General features: G+C 49.8%; 1 protein-coding gene across 1 annotated transcript in view; it reads left to right on the top strand.

Moving 5' to 3' along the window:
• LOC140907471 (alpha-2-macroglobulin-like protein 1) overlaps positions 1–22423 on the top strand; it is a 40675-nt gene extending 18252 nt beyond the window's left edge. The window contains exons 16-34 of the mRNA XM_073333575.1: positions 943–1066; positions 7405–7630; positions 7776–7902; positions 8207–8328; positions 8933–8987; positions 10016–10099; positions 11258–11434; positions 11665–11746; positions 12213–12369; positions 12592–12666; positions 13221–13383; positions 14891–15105; positions 15421–15636; positions 16842–16966; positions 17528–17618; positions 18070–18138; positions 18519–18621; positions 18712–18753; positions 20347–22423. Of these exons, the coding sequence (XP_073189676.1) occupies positions 943–1066; positions 7405–7630; positions 7776–7902; positions 8207–8328; positions 8933–8987; positions 10016–10099; positions 11258–11434; positions 11665–11746; positions 12213–12369; positions 12592–12666; positions 13221–13383; positions 14891–15105; positions 15421–15636; positions 16842–16966; positions 17528–17618; positions 18070–18138; positions 18519–18621; positions 18712–18752 (2252 nt within the window). The 3' untranslated portion in view covers position 18753; positions 20347–22423. The remainder of the gene's footprint in view (positions 1–942; positions 1067–7404; positions 7631–7775; positions 7903–8206; positions 8329–8932; positions 8988–10015; positions 10100–11257; positions 11435–11664; positions 11747–12212; positions 12370–12591; positions 12667–13220; positions 13384–14890; positions 15106–15420; positions 15637–16841; positions 16967–17527; positions 17619–18069; positions 18139–18518; positions 18622–18711; positions 18754–20346) is intronic.
• Positions 22424–23877: the final 1454 nt, after the last annotated feature.

Below are 23877 nucleotides of genomic sequence, written 5' to 3'. Positions count from 1 at the left end.
AATAAAAGCCAAAGCATAAAATGAGATTAAACTAGCTAGAGACATAAAGGGTAACAAGAAAACACTCTACAAATACATTAGAAGCAAGAAAAAGACCAAGGACAGGGTAGACCCGTTACTCAACGAGGGGGGAAAAATAACAACAGAAAATGTGGGGGTGGTGGAAGTGCTAAATGCCTTTTTTGTTTCAGTTTTCACCAAAAAGGTGACTAGAAATTGGACATAGAATCATAGAATATCAGGGTTGGAAGGGACCCCAGAAGGTCATCTAGTCCAACCCCCTGCTCGAAGCAGGACCAATTCCCAGTTAAATCATCCCAGCCAGGGCTTTGTCAAGCCTGACCTTAAAAACCTCTAAGGAAGGAGATTCTACCACCTCCCTAGGTAACGCATTCCAGTGCATCTAACACAGTGATCACCAGTGAAAATGAGGTAAGATCTGAGGCTAAAATAGGGAAAGAACAAGTTAAAATTACTTGTCTCTAGATCCGATGCAGCAGATGGAAAAGCGGTTCTCTCTTCAGTTCTGGGCTCCATTCCGTGGCTTCCTTCTCCCTGTGGGGATACGACTCAGGAGTCACCTGAAGGGGAGCACTGATTGAGGCACTACTCAAAGAAAGAGGAGAGATGACTCACCCTGTGCAATAAATGTAGTTCCTCGAAACGTGTCCCTGTGGGTGCTCCAATACCTGCCCTCCTGCCCCTCTGCTTTGGAGTTTGTGTTTCTACTTTTTGGTAGAGAAGGAAGTGAGGATGGTTCACCTGCGCAGCTCTATATAGCCTTGGTATGGGGCACGAGGTAGTGAACAAACACTGCTAACGAAAATCTCCAGTCGAAGGAACATGAGGCGAACGCACAACCCAAAGTTGAGTCCTAAGGCCGCACCTATCAAAGAACTAGTTACTACGCAGAGTAAGAAACCTCTCTTTTGTAACCTCTAGCATTCCTTGTGAGTCTCACAACAACAGCACCTAGGACCACCATTTCTCCACCTGCACCTCCAGTTGAGGAGAAAGTTCGCAAGTATTTCCCGGAAACCTGGATGTGGGATTTGTTTTCGGTTGGGTAAGTAGAGCAGTGCCATAACCAAAGATCCAGTCGGATTTTAGTGTTTTACAAAAGTGGGGGAAATTGCTGAGTCGCACACCTAAGAAAATGTTCAGATGCATATACTGTAGACCCTTTAACTACCAGACTGACAGAAATAGGGTTTGGTGGCTGAAATTTCAGTCAGTTTTCTTTTGTTAGATGTCCATGATCATAAGAGCTTGAATCCATTCACTGGAGGCTGGTGATGTATGAATGCAGAGAAACAAACCTGTTGTAGCATTATGACGTTTGTTTGGTATAAGAGTACAATATTATACTATCCTACTGCTGAGAGCAGCCTGTTTTAGCCCTCTAGGAACTGTCCTGCATTAGCCCCCACAGATGGACAGGATGAGCAGAGCTATTCTGTCTAACTCCTACAATTCTTTTGTTGTTTTCCTTTGTGTCTCAGTCTGGGTTCTGTTCAGATCACTGAGAAATAGGGCCCAGGTTCTGCTCACCCTGCCTGCTCTGGGGCAGCTGCCTCTAAATCCATCCTGTCCACCCATTGTCCTCATAGAAGACATCCCTGTTATTTACTTAGTCCACATAACATTCTCATTATACACATCTCTGGCAAAAATTGATTCTCTAGGGTCAACTCAACGGGTCTACCCTGTCATAGATTCATAGATATTTAGGTCAGAAGGGACCATTATGATAATCTAGTCTCACCTCCTGCACAACGCAGGCCACAGAATTTCACCCACCACTCCTGCAAAAAACCTCACACCTATATCTGTGCTATTGAAGTCCTCAAATCGTAGTTTAAAGACTTCAAGGACCAGAGAATCCTCCAGCAAGTGACCCGTGCCCCATGCTACAGAGGAAGGCGAAAAACCTCTAGGGCCTCTTCCAATCTGCCCTGGAGGAAAATTCCTTCCTGACCCCAAATATGGCGATTAGCTAAACCCTGAGCATATGGGCAAGATTAATCAGCCAGATACTACAGAAAATTCTTTCCTGGGTAACTCGGATCCCACCCCATCTAATATCCCATCACAGGCCATTGGGCCTATTTACCATGAATATTTAATTACCAAAACCATGTTATCCCATCATACCATCTCCTCCATAAACTTATCAAGTTTAATCTTAAAGCCAGATAGATCTTTTGCCCCCACTGCTTCCCTTGGAAGGCTATTCCAAAACTTCACTCCTCTGATGGTTAGAAACCTTCGTCTAATTTCTAGTCTAAATTTCCTGGTGGCCACACAGACACACCCCTGGAACCCCGACCTGGGATATTCTATCTACTACCCAAGATCCATAAACCTGGAAATCCTGGGCGCCCCATCATCTCAGGCATTGGCACCCTGACAGCAGGATTGTCTGGCTATGTAGACTCCCTCCTCAGGCCCTACGCTACCAGCACTCCCAGCTACCTTCGAGACACCACTGACTTCCTGAGGAAACTACAATCCATCGGTGATCTTCCTGATAACACCATCCTGGCCACTATGGATGTAGAAGCCCTCTACACCAACATTCCACACAAAGATGGACTACAAGCCGTCAAGAACACTATCCCCGATAATGTCACGGCTAACCTGGTGGCTGAACTTTGTGACTTTGTCCTTACCCATAACTACTTCACATTTGGGGACAATGTATACCTTCAGATCAGCGGCACTGCTATGGGTACCCGCATGGCCCCACAGTATGCCAACATTTTTATGGCTGATTTAGAACAACGCTTCCTCAGCTCTCGTCCCCTAAAGCCCCTACTCTACTTGCGCTATATTGATGACATCTTCATCATCTGGACCCATGGAAAAGAAGCCCTTGAGGAATTCCACCATGATTTCAACAATTTCCATCCCACCACCAACCTCAGCCTGGTCCAGTCCACACAAGAGATCCACTTCCTGGACACTACAGTGCTAATAAACAATGGTCACATAAACACCACCCTATACCGGAAACCTACTGACCGCTATTCCTACCTGCATGCCTCCAGCTTTCACCCTGACCACACCACACGATCCATCGTCTACAGCCAAGCTCTGCGATACAACCGCATTTGCTCCAACCCCTCAGACAGAGACAAACACCTACAAGATCTCTGTCAAGCTTTCTTACAACTACAATACCCACCTGCAGAAGTAAAGAAACAGATTGATAGAGCCAGAAGAGTTCCCAGAAGTTACCTACTACAGGACAGGCCTAACAAAGAAAATAACAGAACGCCACTAGCCGTCACCTTCAGCCCCCAACTAAAACCCCTCCAACGCATTATTAAGGATCTACAACCTATCCTAAAGGATGACCCAACACTCTCACAAATCTTGGGAGACAGGCCAGTCCTTGCCTACAGACAGCCCCGCAACCTGAAGCAAATACTCACCAACAACCACATACCACACAACAGAACCACTAACCCAGGAACTTATCCTTGCAACAAAGCCCGTTGCCAACTGTGCCCACATATCTATTCAGGGGACACCATCACAGGGCCTAATAACATCAGCCACACTATCAGAGGCTCGTTCACCTGCACATCCACCAATGTGATATATGCCATCATGTGCCAGCAATGCCCCTCTGCCATGTACATTGGTCAAACTGGACAGTCTCTACGTAAAAGAATAAATGGACACAAATCAGATGTCAAAAATTATAACATTCATAAACCAGTCGGAGAACACTTCAATCTCTCTGGTCACGCGATCACAGACATGAAGGTCGCTATCTTAAAACAAAAAAACTTCAAATCCAGACTCCAGCGAGAAACTGCTGAATTGGAATTCATTTGCAAATTGGATACTATTAATTTAGGCTTAAATAGAGACTTGGAGTGGCTAAGTCATTATGCAAGGTAGCCTGTTTCCTCTTGTTTTTTCCTACCCCCCCCCCCAGATGTTCTGGTTTAACTTGGATTTTAACTTGAAGAGTGGTCAGTTTGGATGAGCTATTACCAGCAGGAGAGTGAGTTTGTGTGTGTATGGGGGTAGGGGGGATGTGAGAACCTGGATTTATGCAGGAAATAGCCCAGCTTAATTGTCATGCACATTGTGTAAAGAGTTATCACTTTGGATGGGCTATCACCAGCAGGAGAGTGAATTTGTGTGGGGGGGTGGAGGGTGAGAAAACCTGGATTTGTGCTGGAAATCACTTTAGATAAGCTATTACCAGCAGGACAGTGGGGTGGGAATAGGTATTGTTTCATATTCTCTGTGTATATATAAAGCCTGCTGCAGTTTCCACGATATGCATCTGAAGAAGTGAGCTGTAGCTCACGCAAGCTTATGCTCTAATAAATTGGTTAGTCTCTAAGGTGCCACAAGTCCTCCTTTTCTATTTGTTCTTGTGTCCACATTGGTACTGAGCTTAAATAATTCCTCTCCCTCTCCGGTATTTATCCCTCTGATATATTTATAGAGAGCAATCATATCTCCCCTCAACCTTCTTTTAGTTAGGCTAAACAAGCCAAGCTCCTTGAGTCTCCTTTCATAAGACAGGTTTTCCATTCCTCGGATCATCCTAGTAGCCCTTCTCTGTACCTGTTCCAGTTTGAATTCATCCTTCTTAAACATGGGAAACCAGAACTGCACACAGTATTCCAGGTGAGGTCTCACCAGTGCCTTGTATAAAAGTACTAAAACCTCCTTATCCCTACTGGAAATACCTCTCCTGGTGCATCCCAAGACTGCATTAGCTTTTTTTCACGGCCATATCACATTGGCAGCTCATAGTCATCCTATGATCAACCAATACTCCAAGGTCCTTTTCCTCCTCCGTTACTTCTAATTGATGCGTCCCCAGCTTATAACTAAAATTCTTGTTATTAATCCCTAAATGCATGACCTTACACTTCTCACTATTAAATTTCATCCTATTACTATTACTCCAGTTTACTAGGTCATCCAGATCCTCCTGTAGGATATCCCTGTCCTTCTCTAAATTGGCAATACCTCCCAGCTTTGTATCATCCGCAAACTTTATTAGCAGACTCCCACTTTTTGTGCCAAGGTCAGTAATAAAAAGATTAAATAAGATTGGTCCCAAAACCGATCCTTGAGGAACTCCACTGGTAACCTCCCTCCAGCCTGACAGTTCACCTTTCAGTAGGATCCGTTGTAGTCTCCCCTTTAACCAATTCCTTATCCACCTTTCAATTTTCCTATTGATCCCCATCTTATCCAATTTAACTAATAATTCCCCATGTGGCACGGTATCAAATGCCTTACTAAAATCTAGGTAAATTAGATCCACTGCATTTCCTTTGTCTAAAAAATCTGTTACTTTCTCAAAGAAGGAGATCAGGTTGGTTTGGCACGATCCTTGGTCTTTCTCTTGCTTCTCATTTCCTACTGCTGGAGATGTAAATCTAGTTATCTATTGGCAGGTGATTTTCTCTTCTGTGATGAAGCATAGGGTTATTGTCTTAATAGTCACTGTGATGTCATCCACTAACTCAGCTACACTCATTCAGTGCAGAATCACTACTACTATGTGTTGTAAACTTGGCATAGATTTAGGGCTGCCAACTTTCTAATAGCACAAAACTGAACACCTTAGCCCTGTTCCTTCTCCAGGACCCCACCCACTGCCCCTTTCTCTGAGGTCCCACCCCTGCTCACTCAATTCCCCCTTCCTCCATGGCTCGCTCTCCCCAACCCTTACTCACTTTCGCTGGGGTGCGGGAGAGGGTGAGGTCTTTGGCTGGGGGTGCGGGCTCTGGTGTGGGGTCAGAGATGAGGGGTTTGAGGTGAAGGAGGGGGCTCTGAGTTGGAGTTGAGGGGTTTGGAGTGTGGGGGGGAGGGGCTCAGGGCTGGGGCAGGGGGTTGGTGTGTAGGAGGGGGTACGGGCTCTGGGAGGGGGCTCAGGGCTGGGGTAGTGGGTGTGAGCTCTGGCCGGATGGTGCTTACCTCAGGCGGCTCCGGTGGGCCCCCAATGGGCTAGCACCAACTCTGAGTTCTGACTTGCAGTCTGCTGACACAAATGCTGGCGCACTGCTCCAGTGCTGTGGTGTGCTCCGGCTGGCTGCATGGAGAGGCTCAGCCAGAGCAGGGATTCCTGTGCATGGCCTGAGGGGAGTCCAACACCAGCCGCCAGCGCAGGAAGGCTCAGGCTGGTAAATATCCAGCTGGGAGGGCACAAATGCTTTGCCTCCCCACCCCATGCCTAGTGCTGCTCATGGGCGGTGTCGCTGCGGCTTGCAGTGCTGGGTCTCCGCAGGATCCTCACTGCCAGGGTGGACCGGCCACAAGGGGGCTGTGCAGCACTGGCTGCCTCCCTCCGAGTTCCTCTTGGACACGGTGCTCGCCCTTCATTCTTCGCAGCCAGAAGTAGTGGCCTGGCTGGGGCTAGAAGCCATAGGTGGCGGTTCAGCCGGAGGATGAGTGACTGGGTGGCAAGCCGCCTAGGAGCTGGACTTGCTGGCCGCTTCCGGGAGCTGCGCGGAGCCATGGCAGGCAGGGAGCCTGCCTTAGCCCCGCTGCAGTGCTGACAGGAGCCGCCAGGGTCCCTTTTCAACAGGGCATTTGGGTCAAAAACTGGACACCTGGTAACCCTACATAGACTCGACAGGACAGGCCCCTAACGTGCCCTCACATTTTGACTGTCTTCCTAGCACACAGGAGTGGGAGTCACGGGACTTTGATTCTATTGCTTGGCTCTTCCACTAACTCTCCCTGCCCTTGGGCAAGTCACTTCACCTCTCTGTTCCTCGGTTTCCTCACCTGTGAAGTAGGAGTAATAATAATCACCTATGTTTGTAAAAAGGCTTTTAGATCCACAGGTGGTGAATGCTGTCTGTGAAAAGTGCCAGGCATCATTATTAATGAAATCTCTCTGGCTAGTGGCAGAATCTTGTTCTGTTGCTGTGAGCACCTGAGGCAGGGTACCCTCGCCCTAACTAAAGCCAGTCTGACTCATTAATAATCAGGGGCCAGAATTATTCCTGTCAGAAATTTTAACAGTGAAAGTTCCATCTCAGAGCTCTACAAGGCTGGGTGGGGAATTTAGAGATTCAAAGGTCATCTACAATTGAATCCAAGTTGACTTCAATGGAAGTTGAGGGTATTTAGTATTTTGCAGGATTGGATTATTTACTGATGTGTATAACACAATTGAACAGTGAGTTTTTGAAAATTCTGTCTATGGTATGAGTGAAGAACAGAGATGGGCCCAAGCCACAAAACTGGGGATGTGGGTTTGGATCCAGATTTCAAAGGCCCCATAGTTCAGGTTGTTTTGATTGCAGTCATTGGATTGGGTGCTTTGGGAATAAGGGCTCTATGCCTTCTTGAGACATGACCAGCTGGTGCCTTCTAGTAAAGGATTTTATTTCTGCATGGTTTTTCTCTCAGTCCCACTGGAAACAGGGATGTCCCAGTCACGGTGCCTGACACCATCACTGAGTGGAAAGCGGGGGCATTCTGCACATCAGAGGTGGGCTTTGGACTTGCCCCAACCACGAGCCTCCTGGCTTTCAAGCCTTTCTTTGTAGAGCCCACACTGCCATACTCTGTGATCCGGGGAGAGACTTTCACCCTGAAAGCTACTGTCTACAACTACCTGCTGCAGTGCATCAAGGTGAGTCCTGCTGGTGGCTCTGTAAGGAGTGAGGGGTCAGGGTGGGTGAGAGGTCACCTTGGTCCCTGACTCACCCTGGGAGCAGGTGGGCATAGCATGTTGCTCATCATCTCCTGGACTGTTTGCACCCACTGCTGTCCCTTAGATCAAAGTGGCCCTGGCTGAGTCCCCAAACTTCCAGTTGGAGCCATGTGAGGGTTGCGTCTACACCAGCTGCTTGTGTGCCAATGAAGCCAGGACATTTCATTGGAGAGTCACAGCTAAACAACTAGGTGAGGAGCATGGCGGGATGAGGGAGAAACAGCCAGGGAGGGGGCAATTGTGCCAATTACTGGACTTCAGTGCAGATTGCACTGGGTAGAAGAATGGAGTATGTAGCCTTTTAGCTTTAGGGCATCAGTTGCCACCTAGCCTCAGGTCAGGGGCACTGGCAAGATCAGGAATGGGACAAAGCGCCATTCATCTCTAGGCCACTGGTTCCATTCATTGTCTCTGGTAGGTGACATCTATAGAAGTAATGGAGGGTGTTTTCCACAGGGGATGGCTGCTGGACAATCTGTCTTCTATTGTTTTTAGGGTCAGTGAACATCACCCTTAGCACAGAGGCCCTGGCCACCAAAGATCTCTGTGGAGGGGAGGTACCAGTTGTACCAGAGAGAGGACGGACAGATACACTGATCAAACCCCTTCTAGTCCAGGTCAGTTTGGGACTGGACTAAGCTCTTTTCTCATAGCTAAAGGGGAGTACATCTGAAATCATGTTTTGCTCAGCCCCCATACTCAGTGGGGTGAAGTTTGGGGTCTGAAATTGCCCCCTCTTATTTAGGGGAACTAACTGGCATCTGCAGGCCTGAGCCAGGGTCTAGCTGGGTCCCTCCAATAAGGATCAAAGGACATGCTTCATGCTTCTGAAGGAGATTACCTCTACTTTATGCCAACCTCGATCCCTTTGTGCCCACTTCTGCGGGCAACCTTATCCCCCTCATGCCCTGGCATCAGGGCTTGCCTTGTGTCCATTGATTCTGCCTCCTCTATGCCCCATCTGAGATGCTGGGATAACGGAATGCAGCCCCTCACGTAGGCCCTACTGCAGAGGCCCCTCGCCTGGGAATCAGCCTTGTCAGGAGCTCTGAGGTCCTTGAGTTGCATGGAGCAAGAAACCAGACAGATGTCTGAAAAGGAGGGCTTCTCACATAAGCCTGCCATGAAAACACATGTGGTTCATAACCTATTTGTAACCCTATGTCTCTCCTCCCTCCACTTCCTCTCTGGTCCCCAATGCTGCTGTCTCCTCCCCAATAGCCAGAGGGAGTTCTTGTGGAGAAGGCTCACAGCTCCTTGCTTTGCCCTAAAGGAGGTAGGTGGGCTGCTCAGATGGGAAAAAGGGGCATAAGCAGGTGGGTAGGGGGGCTCTGTTGCCCTGGGAAAGTTGGCTCAGGAGCAGCCTTTGTGTTTTATCTGAAGGAGGTAGGTAAGATCACATCTTGTCTGTGCAGGGCCCAGTGCAGGATTGTTCCTTGTTCTTCAGGGTTTTGTCCAGTCGTAGCTTTAAATGATTGAAGTAATGGGGCAGTCACCCTTTCCCTTGGGGGTCACGTTTCCACTGTACCACTGCAAGAAAATGCTTCCTCATATCCAGACTCAAATGTCTCCCTTTCACCTGACTTACCCCTTCTGAGGCCCCTTGCTAACCAATTCCTGGGTTTTCATAGACAGAGATCATGTCTGCTGCTTTGTCATCTTGGCCAAGCTATATAAGTTGATTCCAATTTGAAAGGCAATGGGAGCTCCCTCTGAATAAGGACAGCAGGACTGAGCCTATAATATAAATGTCCTTTCTGCTAGCATAAGGGTGAAAGCTCCTTCCCTTAGGCAACTAAATATAGCATAGATACAGCTCTGGACTGATCCAGTCTATAGGGAACAGTCCTGCATTGGCCCCTAGAGGATGGACAGGAGGGGATTTCAGAGCTTGGTTCCCATCTCCATGTTTTCCATGGTTTATGACAAGGCCATTAGCAGAGTTAGAGAGATCTAGAGGTCCAGGTAAATAGACTAAACATGCCTTTACCTCTGAGGTTTGAACTGTGATGGAGTCACTGAAGCAGGAAGAATCAGGGAGGTTGCTCTGGACAGTGTGGGCGGCAGGGGAGAAGGCTCTTGCACCCACAGTGGGGGAAATAAAGTGGAGGAAGAGAGAAGTGAGGGCTAGGTGAGTGGAGGGGGCAGGGAGGAGAGCAGAGGGGGGGTCTGTGGGGTCGGCTGGAAGTTCCGCTGCGGGGTACGTGAGATGCGGGAGCACAGCTGCCTCTAGTGGGAGAGTTTTCTGGGGATTTTGGAGGCCATTTTTTCTGATTCTCTTCCTGTTTGACACCTGGGTCTCAGTAACTCCAGCGCAGGATTCTGTGTCCCTGGAGCTGCCCCCGGATGTGGTTGAAGGTTCAGCGAGAGCCACCATCTCTGTCATGGGTAAGGAATTCGGCCCTGGGCGCCGTGGGCAGGGGGCTCTGAAATGACTCTGATCCAGACCCTACGTCTCTGAATATGGCCCTGGGGAAGCCCAAACCGTGAACCACCAAAACTTCCACTGATGTTTGACAAAGTCCAGGCCATTTTCCTCCCATTTCCATGGGGGCGTTTCGAGGTTCCAGCTGGGACTGGATGCACCAAAATACCCAGCAGAAGAGAGGCTGTTCTGCTTGTGGGAGCCTCTGGCAGTGACCAAAAACAGCAGCCGCTGCCCACAGGGGATTGCAGGAGGAAAGGCCTGGATCCCCCCACCCCGCCATCTCCTCTCCCTGGTGTGTCAGCCCTGAGAGGTTCCAGTAAAGTCCAAATTCTAGACACTGAGCTTCCGCGTTCTGATCCCAGCCCAGGCGCTGAATGCTGGGAAGGGAACCTTGCCCTCCCCACATCTAATGGACCATTCCACCAGTGAGAGGACCCACCTCTTGTTATAATGGAACAGTCCAACAGGGAGGTGGGAAAAGACCCTCCTTATAAAAGAATGCTCTACCCGAGAGGGAAAATACCGCCCCGCCCCTAAATTGCTTTAATGGTAAAATAACCCCCCGCACGCATGCACACAATGGAATGTTCTATCAGGGATGTGAAACAACCCGCCCTCTGAGAGTATTTGCAGTGGGAGGAGAAAATAACCCCCAGTGCAATGGAGCAGTCCCTTTCCCAGGGTAAAAATAAACCTTCACTGTAATAGAATATTCTATGGGGTGGAAAGACCCCATGCAGCAATGGAGTCCTCCCAAGGAAAGGAAAATACCCCTTAACGGAAGGTTCCACTAGGGTGAGAACATCATCTCCACCCCCATACTTCAGGCTGCAATTCCACCAGGGGACAGGGCTACCATCACCATGCTATAGGGTAGGGTGACCAGATGTCCCGATTTTATAGGGACAGTCCCAATTTTGGGGTCTTTTTCTTATTTAGACTCCTATTACCCTCCACCCCCACCCCTGTCCTGACTTTTCACACTTGCTGTCCGGTCACCCTACCATGCTATAATGGAACATTCCAACAGGAGAACTAACCTCCCTGCCTCTCAGCCTGTCAGGATTTATCCCGGTAGCACCATCTGGGTTTCTCTCTGCTTTGTCCCGCCCCGGCAGGGGACATCATGGGGACAGCGCTGCAGAACCTGGACCGGCTGGTGCAGATGCCCAGTGGCTGCGGGGAGCAGAACATGGTGCTGTTTGCCCCCATCATCTACGTGCTGCAGTATCTGGAGAAGACGGGGCAGCTGACCCCGGAGATCAGGCAGAGGGCGACGGGATTCCTGCGCAGCGGCAAGTATCCTGAGCCCAGCTCCAATAGTGTCCAATCTGGCACCGGCCATGCCAATAGCCCCTCTCCTGCACCTACCCTGTTCAAATCCATTCCTCTGTCTGGCACTCATGTAAATACCTGTAACAATGATCTTGTAAACACTTCATTACCCCCACTCAGTGACCACTCTGTAAATGTCCTCTCCCTGGCACTGGTGGGTGACAGTATAATTTTCTGCACTGCTCTCCAGGGTACCAGAGGCAGCTGCTCTATAAACACCATGATGGCTCCTACAGCGCATTTGGTACCATAGACCAGGAAGGTAACACCTGGTAAGTTCTGGGGTAGTTCTCTCATTCCCTGAAGGCGGGGAGCCGGGAGCCTATGAACTGGGGGAATTAGGTAGTCACTGACCCCTCAGGACTCTTCCCAGTGCTGCATGGGGAAGATTATATAAGATTATATGTCATGCTGTGAATTGTACATGCCCCCCTACTTCATGATAGGCCCATAGTGCCTCAGACAAGCCATGGGAATGCAGCCGCCTCTGGGATAGAGGACAGTAACCGGGCAGAGAAATGGGACTGAGCACATGACACAACAATGGGGGAGCGGTGCTCTGACCAAGGACTGACCTCCTCCTCCTGCTGCTCCCTCTTCCTCACTCACTCCTTTGCCTCTTGCTTTCTCTTTCTTCCTTCCTCTCTCCCTCTCTTTTATGCACATTCTCATTCACTCTGTCTCTGTTCTCTCCCTCTCCTCATCCCCCTCTTCCACGCTCTCTCTCCCCACCCCTAGGCTGACAGCGTTTGTGGCCAAGTGCTTTGGCCAGGCCAGGCCATACATCTTCTTAGATGACAGGAACATCCGGGATGCACTGAGCTGGCTGCAGATTTACCAGTTGCCCAGCGGCTGCTTCAGGAGCGTGGGGAAGCTCTTCCACACAGCCATGAAGGTAATGATGTGGCGCCTGCCAGCCCCGCGCAGAACTCCACTGGCAGTCATGGGGCTTGACTCAGCTCGGCTTCCTTGACACTTCGTCCCTCTCTGCCTTGGGGGGTTTTCAGTTCAGGGGAGGGAGGGGATTCAGGGGCCTTTATAGGGATGGAGGGGAGGACACTGGTCCCCATCCTGCTTGAGCCCCTCTCCTAGCTCTGGGTGTTTGTGCTTCTTGCAGGGCGGCGTGGATGGGGAGGTGCCCCTGGCTGCCTACATCACTGCAGCACATCTGGAGATAGGGGAAGCACTGAATGTGAGTATTAGGGCCCTTCCATGTGCCACTCCTGCTCTCTGGACACCCTGAGTCCTGCAGAGCTGAGAGCTCAGTGCCGGCACTTCACTCACCTGCATGCCTTGCTGGGGTGGGCATGGGCAAGGCACTCCTTGGGGGAGGAGCTAGCACCTGCAGTCAAAAGGAGGGCACTGCTGGGGTAGGGAGAGAAGTCCAACCACTCCACAGGGAGGGCACTGCTGGGAAAAGCTCGCAGTGCCCCATGGGGAGCACATCACTGGGAGGGAGCTCATGTGGATGGAGTCCTGTTGCTTTTAATCACACTAACATCCCAGTAGATTCCCAGCGGAGGTACATTGACCTGGAATTTGGTGGCTATTTGTGGAGGGGTACCGATGTATACCCAGGCGAAGCAGCATGAGGATTGTCCCAGGTGCCAGCATCTGCCTTTGCATATCAACCCGTGTGCACTTGTACCTCTGTGTGTCAGCCTGCCTGTGTGTACGTACTCCCACACGTGTGCATGATTGTATGACTGTGCAGCCATTGCCAGTGTGTACTTTCTCCCCCCACAGAGCACCGTGGTGAACAAGGCCTTGAGCTGCCTCACTAGTGCCCTCCCCAACGTTACCAGCACCTACACGCAGGCACTGCTGGCCTACGCCTTTGCTCTGGCCCAGGACAACCAGCGCACACAGGAGCTGCTCACTAAACTAGACCAAAAAGCCATCAGAACAGGTACCAGGACTGCACAGCATTGACTGACACACAGAGATGGGGCATGCCAGGGAGAATGCGACAGATCAGAGCATGTGTCTTGCACCCCAACTCCTCCCGCCCCTGGCCTGTGTCTGGGCTCCCCAACCTGGGCTGTGACTGGACATTATGGCCCAGATCTTTTGAAAGAGCCCAGCTCCCATTTATGCAACAAAGCATTTGACCAAATTTTCAAAAGCACCTAGTCTGTTGGGAGCTGAGCTCTTTGAAAATCTGGCCGCAAGCATCACTATGGGAGCCTCATGGATCTGGCTGGATGTGCCCTTCTGAGCCACCTACCGAACTTCTGTGAGGGGAATCCAAGCCTCGGGGTTCCTGGGTCCCCAGGGCATTTTAAGCTTACAGAGCCTGAACAGTAAAGTACAGATCATAAAAAACAATAAACATCTGGAACTGTTTAATAATGGCCGTCGCTTTCTGTAATGTCTCACCCTTCCCTTCCCTGTCCTTAGGGACCATCAGTGGCCAGGGAGGAAGGCAGGGTGTCACCTGACTCAGGCAGGCTGTTACATGGTGGGTGTCAGCTTCTGGGTGACCTTGCCCTCTCTTGCTGCACACTTCCAGTCTGGCTCCCTCTGTTCTTGTGTGTCTCACTATGTAAACCCCACCCTTTGTTCTGTCTTTTGGGTAACTTTCTACTGCTCCTGCCTTCCTACCTGCATTCAGAAGGGAAAGCTAAAACTGGTTTTCTAAGGATGCAGCTACTTTTAAGCTTAACCTATTTGCGGTCTAAGTATTCCCCACTATCCATGTCTGCTGCATACCTGAACAGATCCTGTCAGCAGTGGTAGATCCACATATGTATAGGTGTGCATGATGCAGCAGTATTTCATAATACAACTTCACAATATCAAGCAGAATTCGTAAGTTGTACAGAGATATTCCCAATTCATCACAGTGAAGTGCTGGGCTCTTTTGGGAGTAAACCCTTATTTAGGTGCCTAAATGGAAGTTGAGTTCTTTGAAAATCTGGTCCAGTGTGTGCAGGGCTGTGATATGCCAGGCAGAGGAACTGGGTAGGGAACAAGCTAAAAGAATCATATTCGTTACTCGTCTGTGTGGCTGCGTGGGGGGCATTTATCTGGTGGCCTGGGTGGCTGTCCACCTTGCACTGGGTAGTGGCCATTTCCTGAGCAATCTGGGTAGCCTCTTGTGTAGGTAGTTTTGGTGTATTTACCTAGCAGTGTGTGTAACTGCAGGTATTTGATGTACAAGGTATTTACCTAGGAACTTGGGTCCTTCTGGTGTAATATGCAGCGATGGGTTTGTCACATAGCAACCCAGGTAGTTGAGAGGTATTTTCCCAGTGTTCTGTGCCACCCCAGGCAGTGGGACCCTCCCCCTCTATGGGAACTAGAGTGAAGGGTTTGGCTGATTGAGTCACATTTACCCCATAGCAACTCTTACATCATCCAAGGCCTGAGGATTTCTCTCTCAATAGCCTCCTGTTTTATTCTCCCTTTCCCAGGAGGGCAGATTCACTGGAGCCAGGCCCCCTCCCTGCCACCTAGTGCTGGTGTGTGGTCCCAGCCCCAGTCGGTGGACGTGGAGCTGACGTCCTACGTGCTCCTGGCCCTGCTCTCCAAGCTGAACGTCACTGGGGCTGACGTTGGCACAGCCTCGGGCATTGTGGCCTGGCTCACCAAGCAGCAGAACGCCTATGGTGGCTTCGCTTCCACGCAGGTAACACAGGCCTGACGGCTGAGGGAGGTGATCGGCCGTGATCCCACTGGAGATGGAGTCTCTGTGTTGCGGCTGTGGGAATATGACAGTTATCAGTGTTCTGGGGTGTGCATACCTCTGGGTGCAGGGACTGGGAGAATGAATCCTGGAGCTAGTGCCCTGGAGTGCAAAGGTACACTGAAGCAGTGAATCCTGATTTCAGTGCCCTCAATTGCTGAGATCCTACTGTTCTGTGTGTTTTACACTTCTGGCTCCAAAGAGCACCCCTTTCTGTCTCACATACAAACAGTGAGATGACTGTCTGTCTCTCCCCAGGACACGGTGGTTGCCCTGCAGGCTTTGGCCAAATACGCGGCCCTGACGTACAGCGAGAAGGGAGACTTGGAGGTGATAGTGAAGTCCAAGGGGAGCTTTGAGAGGGAGTTCCAGGTCACCCACAAGAACCGGCTGCTCCTGCAGCAAGCGCTGCTAACAGAAATCCCCGGAGAGTTCGCAGTGCAGGCCCAGGGCAGCGGCTGCGTCTATGCCCAGGTGAGACGCCCCTTCCATGGGGAGGGATGTAGCCCCCATGGGTGCCCCTCTTGCAGGGCCTGATCCACAAAACACATTGTCATGGTCAAAGAGAGCCATTTCCCTTGCTTACTCAGCAGCCAGGTCCCGGGGGATGCTCAGGCACATGGAGGGCTGACTAACAGCAGCTTTCCTTACCATCCCCTTCCCCACTGCTGTACCCCTGCACCCCAAGGGTGATCCTGTGACAAAATGTGGGTAAACATGAGGATGGCTGGTCTCACGCTGCTCCCAGGGTGCTAGGGGAACTGGAGATTGTGTGTAGGTGTGATGTTTGCCCCTTAAGGAGAAGAACCCAAGTCCCAGCTATACGAGATGAGATCTCCTATAGCTCTTGTGCTAGAGGCCTGTGTTCCTGGGACTGAAACATCAGGGTTCTAGCCCAGCTCCCCATGTGTGGTTTATGTAGTTGTTGTGTCTGGGGTTTAAGGATCTGAGCAGTAACTAGAGCCAGTGGAAGAGCATGAAATGTGATTAGGGAACCCAAGTGATGAGTTGGGTTCACTCTGATCCATGAGGACTTACTGGTGAGGATATGGGCAGGTATTAATGAAAATGGTCCAAATCTTGTCAGTTTTAAAAAGGATGTTGACAAATTGGAGCAGGTTCAAAAAAGAGCTACAAGAATGACCTGTGGCCTTGAAAGCCTTCCTTTGCCATGAAAGACTAAAGAAGCTCAATCTATTTAGTTTATCCAAGAGAAGGCTAAGAGGTGACTTGATCACCGTCCACAAGTACCCATGTGGGCAGCAGACTTCTGATAGTAGAGGACTCTTCTATCTAGCAGACAGAGGTATAACAAGATGCAATGGCTAGAAGCTGAAGCTAGTCAATTCACTTTAGAAACCAGGTGCAAATTTTTACCAGTGAGGGTGATTAAACATTGGAACGATTTATGAAGGGATGGGATGGATTCTCCATCACTGGCAGTCTTTCAATCCAGAATGGCTATCTTTCTCACAGACATGCTGTAGCTCAAACAGCAGTTACGGGCTTGCTGTAGCAATTACTGGGTGAGGTTCTATGGCCTGTGTCATGCAGGATGTAAGATGAGATGGTCATAGTGGCCCTTTCTGGCCCTAAAATCTAGGAAACTACTAAACCTTTATCTCCAAATGATGATCCAACTAAAATTCTCTGTAGCAGCCTGTCTCTTTCCTCTGCAGACCGTGCTGAGGTACAACGAGCCTCCCACACAGGTCTCTGTGACCTTCTCTCTGCGCGTCACCACGCAGCTGATCGACTGCGCCAAGGGTGACATGCACGTCGTCACTGTCCGCATCCATGTCAGGTGACCCCGAGATTTCTCCTGTGTATGCACCGCTGCCCTGGGACGCACCCCTTATCTGGAGCAGATGAGGGAGTGTCAGAGAGCTGGTTGGGTTTAGTGGCTGGGAGGGAGGGACTGCACGTTTTGAAGAGGAAGGGGTGGAGGACGAATTTGGCAGCTGTGAGGGAAGGGGGAGGAAGGGACCAGGTGCTTCTGGGAGAGGCTGTAACCATGAAGTGTGGCTGGAGTTGACTTGCTTGTTGGTGGTGGGAGGAGGAAGGAAAGGTGCCCCTTTAACATCCTCCTAGAGAGAGAGAGCTGTGGGGAGATACAGAGAGGGGAGTTGCTGGGGGAGAAACGAGGGTGGGGGGGACGGGACCTGTGTCTGTTCAAAGCAGGGAAATCATCTTAAACATCCTCCTACAGCAAGCAGTGTATGCCAAGGGACCATCCAGGGCCTGGTGCCTGCATGAGGAGGAAAGATGGGGTATGGAGGCGGTGGAGGAAGATTTATAGCCTCATTTAGCCCCTGCTCATGGGGTCTTTGACCATCTGCATCCTTCCTCTCTCCCCCTGCCCCAGCTACATCGGGAGCAGAGTCACTTCCAACATGGTGATTGTGGAGGTTTCCCTATTGTCCGGATTCAGCCTTACTTCAGGCTCCCGCACATCAGTAAGGCACCTGGGGAGCAGAATGGGGGCATGGCGAAAGGGGCCCATCTGGTCAGTGCTGGTGGGATCTATCCTTAGCCAGGGGGAGGAGGCAGGATGATGTCACCTCCTGACTCCCTCGGACATTTAAACCCCAAAGCTGGGTGTAGAGCCCCAGACACATGCCTTGAGAAGGAGCCCAGTCCCAATGACCCAAGCAGATCCCTGTCCCTCATCTCACAGGAGCTGAGCGACCATGTGGAGAGATCAGCCCTAATGGGAGGGGGGAGAGCTCTGAGGAGGGCCCGGCTAGGGGAGGGGTAATAAGAGTCCATCTACTTTCTGGCTATAGGGGTTGCCAACAGGGAGGCTGCTCGTGGCCTAGTGGGGGGAACATTTCAATAGGAATTCTCACCCTCGCCCCCTCAGAGACCCCACTCAACCATTACCTTTCCTCTTCTCTCCTGTTCCAGTTGCAGAGCAGTCCCCTGGTGAGGAAAACGGAGGTGAGCCAGAGCGGTGTCTCCATCTACTTGGACCAGGTAGGTCTGATTTGAGATCAGGACAGGAATAGCAGGGGGGCTGCAGGGCAGGACTGAGGGGGACTGGCAGAGCGGTGTGGGGAGCCCTGGAATGGAATAGCAGGGGGGCTGCAGGGCAGGGCTGGGGGGCATTGGCAGAGCGGGGTGGGGAGCCCTGGAATGGAATAGCAGGGGGGCTGCAGGGCAGGGCTGGGGGTCATTAGACAAGGCTTTCCACGGGTAGCCCTATCACAGCACCTGAGTTCCTGATTCTCATTAAATTCCTGCCCAGACTCCAGCAGAAGTAGCACAGTCAGTCTCTGGAGCCAAATTTAGGGAAGTAATGAAATAAACAGCTCACCAGTGAAGCATCTCCTCTCCCTCCAACCCCCCACCCCCAGCTGAGCAATACGACTCAGACATATGCCCTGCAACTGGAACAGGAGATCGAGGTGATCAACCTGAAGCCAGGACACATCAGAGTCTACGACTACTACCAGCCAGGTGGGTTGCTGAGCTGCTGGGGCATCTGGGCCGGCGAGGAGGGGGTGTCTCTGTGCAGGTATAACTTGGATTCCTTGTCTCCCTGTGCAGAGGAGCAGGCCCTGGCTAATTACAGTGCCATCTGCAGCTGAGGTAGGTGTGAAGTCCATGGACGTGACTCTCTGCTCCCCTCCCTTCCCCCTCTGTGCATCTGGCACTAGCCTCTGTGCCCCTCACACAATGGCCCCCCCCAGGTTGGCACGATGGCCCCTCCTGCTGCCAGGAACAGCCCCCAGTGTCTCTGCGCTGGAAATGTCTGCCTTCCCAGCTCTCAGGGGCTCCCTCTCCCCTGTCGTACTGAGCTTTGCAGTGGAGTCTTTAGTATACTCCCCACGCGACAGGGCATGGTCCTGGGGCAGGCACCACACCAATGACAGCAGAGGGACCTTGCTACCAAACGTTAGACCTTTATAATGTGCTCCTCATGGGGCTGTGCATGGGGGACGTCTGGGAGCTTCGGCTAGTGCAGAACATGGCTGCCCCTGCGTTGCGTGGTGTGTCATGTCTGACATCAATACTCCATGATCACCCTGGCTCCAAGTAGTGTGCCCATGTGGAGTTCGTGGTGCTAGATCAGAGGTGGGCAAACTACGACCTGCGGGCCACATCCGGCCCGCGGGACCCTCCTGCCCAGCCCCTGAGCTCTTGGCCCCGGAGGCTAGCCCTCAGCCCCTCCCCCGCAGCCTCAGCGTGCCGTGCTGCCAGTGTAGTGTATTAAACTGCTCCCGCGTAGGAATGTGCTACCGGTCGCAGTTGCGGAGAGCAATTTACTACACTGCACTAAAGCAACGCTCTGGGTGGCGCGGCTGTAACGCCGCCAGCCACCGGTGCTCTGTGCTGCGCGGTAAGGGGTCACGGAGCGGGGGGGGAGGGGGGTTTGAATAGAGAGCAGGGGAGTCGGGGTGGTGGTCAGGGGCGGGGGGGTCGATGGGGGGGGCTAAATGGGGGCAGAGGTCCTGGGGGGCAGTCAGGAAGGAGGGGGGGTTGTATGAGGTGGTAGGGGGCAGTCAGGGGAAGGCATTCCGGGGGCAGTCAGGGGACAGGGAGTGGGGGTGGGGGCGAATGATGGGGGCAGGGATCCTGGGGGGGCTGTCAGGGAACAGGGGGGGTTGGATGGGGCAGGAGTTCCGGGGGGGGCCGTCGGGGGGGCAAGAAGTGGGCGGGGGCACAGCCTGGCACAGCCTCCCCTAACTGGCCCTCCATACAATTTCCGAAACCTGATGTGACCCTCAGGCCAAAAAGTTTGCCCGCCCCTGTGCTAGATCATGGTGAAGAAAGCGCTAAATGGTTTGGTACCTGGCTCCCAGAGAGCCCCATTTCACTTTCTGGGCCATTCTGCTGCAGCTGAGAGAGCAGAGTCATTGGAGCTGGAACTCCTTCCGATTAAATGAGAGGGGTATTCTCATTGCGAGCCCACAGCTCTGGAATTCACTTCCCACCCCCGAGTCTGAACAGCTAAGTTCACCTTCCAGACACACTGCAAAGCCCATGCCCCTTTTTCGTATCAGCTCATAGAGGGTTCCTGCATGGAGATGGAAGAGAGTGGATGGTGATTTGGGTGGTATTATAATTCCTTGCTCTCTGTCTCTCTCTCTATGCTCAGTATCATCTCTTCAGTCTCACCATCTCAGTCTGCTTTACTCTCATTTTATCTCTGATCCACTCCCCTTCCTAATTGTCTCCTAGGTGATCTCCCCCTTTCTGTTCCAGCACACAGGGAGGAAGATGTCAGATGGAAGTCGGGCTCCCAGCAGCAGGCCCTGCCCCCATTCAGCAGGATTCCTGAGCTGTCCTTGCTGGATCGAGGGGACAAGGGGCTGGGACATTGGCACTGGGTGGGTGGGGGATCTCCATGGGCTTCATATTGGATTGCAGGACTAGGCTCAGGCTAACATTCCTCGCCCCAGTAGCCATTTCCTGGTGAATTTTTTTGTGTGTCTGATTATTTTTGATCATTTGAATCTGGGAATTTTCTTGAGTCTGAAAAGAATAAAAATAAAATGGAAATCACATACCCCAGACACTGCGGTATTTGATTGGTCTCCATAACAACAGTCATCCCAGAAGAAATTTGTGGGTAATTTGTGAGGCTGACGCTACTGGTGTGTCCCTGACATTCACTTCTGTTCTCCCAGTGATAATTTCATAGATTCATAGGCCAGAAGGGAACCATTGTGATCATCTAGTCTGATCTAGTGTATAACTCAAGCCATAGAACTTCCCAGAAATAATTCCTAGACCGGGTCTTTTAGAAAAAAAACATTCAATCTTGATTTAACAATTGTCAGTGATGAAGAATCCACCACAATCCTCGGTAAATTGTTCCAATTGTTCATTAATCCCACTGTTAAAAATGTATGCCTTATTTCCAGTCTAAATTTGTCTAGCTTCAATTTATAGCCATTGGAGCATGTTATACCTTTCTGTGCTAGGCTGAAGAGTCCATTATTAAATATTTGTTCCCCGTGTCGATATTTATAGGCTGTAATTGAGTTATCCCTTAATTTTCTCTTTAAGCTTTAATAGATTAAGCTTTTTGAGTCTATTTTCTGATCCTTTAGTCATTCTTATAGCTCTTCTCTGAACCCCCTTCAATTTATTAACAACCATCTTGAATTTTGGGCACCAGAACTGGACACAGTATTCCAGCAGCGATCTCACCAGCCCCAAATATGGAGGTAAAATAACCTTTTTACTGCTACTCGAGATTCCCCTGTTTATGCATTCCAGGATCACGTCAGCTTTTTTTGCCATCACACTTGGAGTGCATGTTCAGTTGATTATCCATCACAACCCCCAGATCTTTTTCAGTCGCTGTTTCCCAGGATAGAGTCCCCCATCCTGTAAATAGGGCCTACATTCTTTGTTCCTATATGTACACATTTACATTTAGCTGTGCTAAAATACATATTATTTGCTTGCATCCAGTTTACCAAGCAATCCAGACAGCTCTGAGCCAGTGACCTCGCCTCTTCATTATTTACCACTCTCCCAATTTATGTCATCTGCCAACTTTATCAGTGATGATTTTGTTTTTTTCCAGATCATTGATAAAAAAGGCTAAATAGCATAGGGCCAAGAACCAGTCCATGCAGGACCCCACTAGAAACACACCTGCTTGATGATTATTTCCTGTTTACAATCACATTTTGAGACTATCCGTTAGCCAGTTTTTAATCCATTTAACGTTTGCCATGTTAATTTTATATTGTTCTAGTATTTTAATCAAAATATCATGCAGTCCCAAGTCAAATGCCTTATAGAAGTCAAAGTATATTATGTCAACACTATTACATGTATCTGACACACTTGTAACCTCAACAAAAAAAAGATATCAAGTTAGTAGGACAGGATTTATTTTCCATAAACCCATGTTGATTTGCATTAATTACATTACCCTCCTTTAATTGTTTATTCATTGAGTCCTGTATAAGTTGTTTCATTATCTTGCCAGCGATTGATGTCAGGCTGTCAGGCCTGTAATTACCCGGTCATCCCATTTACCCTTTTTAAAAATTGGCACAACATTAGATTTTTTCCAGTCCTCTGTAACTTTCCCAGTGCTCCAAGACTTATTTAAAATGAACATGAATGGTCCAGGAAGCTGCTTGGCCAGCTCTTTTAAAACTCTTGGCTACAAGTGATCTAGACCTGCTAATTTAAAATGTCTAACTTTAGTAACTTCTGTTTAATATCTTTCAGAGGTGCTAGTGGAATGGAAAGAGTGTTATCACTTTATGATAAGACTATATCATCTGTTTTTTCCCCAAATACAGAATAGAATATTTACTGAATACTTCTGCCTTTTCTGATTTATTATAAATAATTAATTCTACCATTTCCATCTAGTAATGGACTAATACCATTTTCAGAATTCTTTTTGTTCCTAATATATTTTAAAAACGCCTTATTGTCATTAACTCTACTGCCCATAGATTTCTCCTCGTGTCCCTTTGCTTCATTTATCAATTTTCTACAATTCTTAGCTTCTGATTTATATTCATTATGATCAGCTTCCCTTTCTTTCATTTGTTAAATATTACTCTTTTTTTTATAGTTGCCTTCACTTTCTCTCTAAACCAGGTGGGTTTTTAACCAGCATGGCCTTCTTCCTCAATTGTGGGATTGCAGCTTTTTGGGCATCTAATAAAGTGTTCTTAAATGATTCCCAATTATCATTCACATTTTTCTAATTAAATTCTTCCTCCCAACTGATTTGCCTAATAATTGTTTTCAGCTTTATGAAATTGGCCCCATTAAAGCATCAAGTATATTTATTACTGGTCTCGACTTTATTCTGTTTGCACAGCATAAGTGTGATCAAGTCATGATCATTTGTATCTATGCCCTCAGGATCCTGCTCAGTATAGATTGCAATTGGGAGAACAGTAGAATCTCAAAGATACGAACACCAGAGTTACGGACTGACCAGTCAACCGGACACCATGTGAAACCAGAAGTAACCAATCAGGCACAAGCAGAGACCAAAAAAATTAAAAAAAAAAAAAAAAAGAGCAAACACTGTACTGTGCCTGTACTGCATCTTAAAGATAGGCACATCTGTCCTGCCTATTCCCCCCACAACCCTCACGCACTGGGCAGCCACTTACAGCAAGACGCTGGGGCTGCCAGCCCAAGGCAGCCGGAGCCAGAAGAGCAGGAGCAGCGCTGGGGTGTGTGCTGCTTTCACCCCTCCCGCCCGTCAGGGGGACACTTCATTTTCACACCCACCCACCGGGAAGGGGATAAGCTTGCAAGCATGCTGGTGCTGAGTAGGGATTTCAGCTGCTGCTGAAACCTGGCCTGGAGTGTCAGCTGTTGCATCTGAAGCCCGGACTGTGCTTTGTTCGGAGATATGAACATTTCAGAGTTACGGACAACCTCCATTCCCGAGGTGTCCGTGACTCTGAGGTTCTACTGTATATAGCTTCTGGGTGCCCAGTCCCCTGTTTCTGTTATTCTGAGATCCCCAACCCTGCTCTGAGGCAAATCCCATAAAAATATCATCTACCTCAAACAACTGTTAAAACCTTTTATCCAGTTAGATCCTCCAGCTGAGCTATAGTGCCCTGCTGATTTTGCACTCCTGCATCAGTGCAAAGCTGAATCTGTCCTGTGGTGTCTCCTATGGTCCAGCTGCTCGCATTCCAGCATAAAACAGAAAGCTAGAGTGAGGGGGAATGTTTCAGGGGTAGGTGAGTATAAGAGGGGCATCAT

The sequence above is a fragment of the Lepidochelys kempii genome, chromosome 1 (assembly GCF_965140265.1).
Source record: "Lepidochelys kempii isolate rLepKem1 chromosome 1, rLepKem1.hap2, whole genome shotgun sequence".
Taxonomy (NCBI): Eukaryota; Metazoa; Chordata; order Testudines; family Cheloniidae; genus Lepidochelys; species Lepidochelys kempii.
Note: the sequence above shows the minus strand (reverse complement) of the source record. Positions and strands in the feature narration are given on the sequence as shown.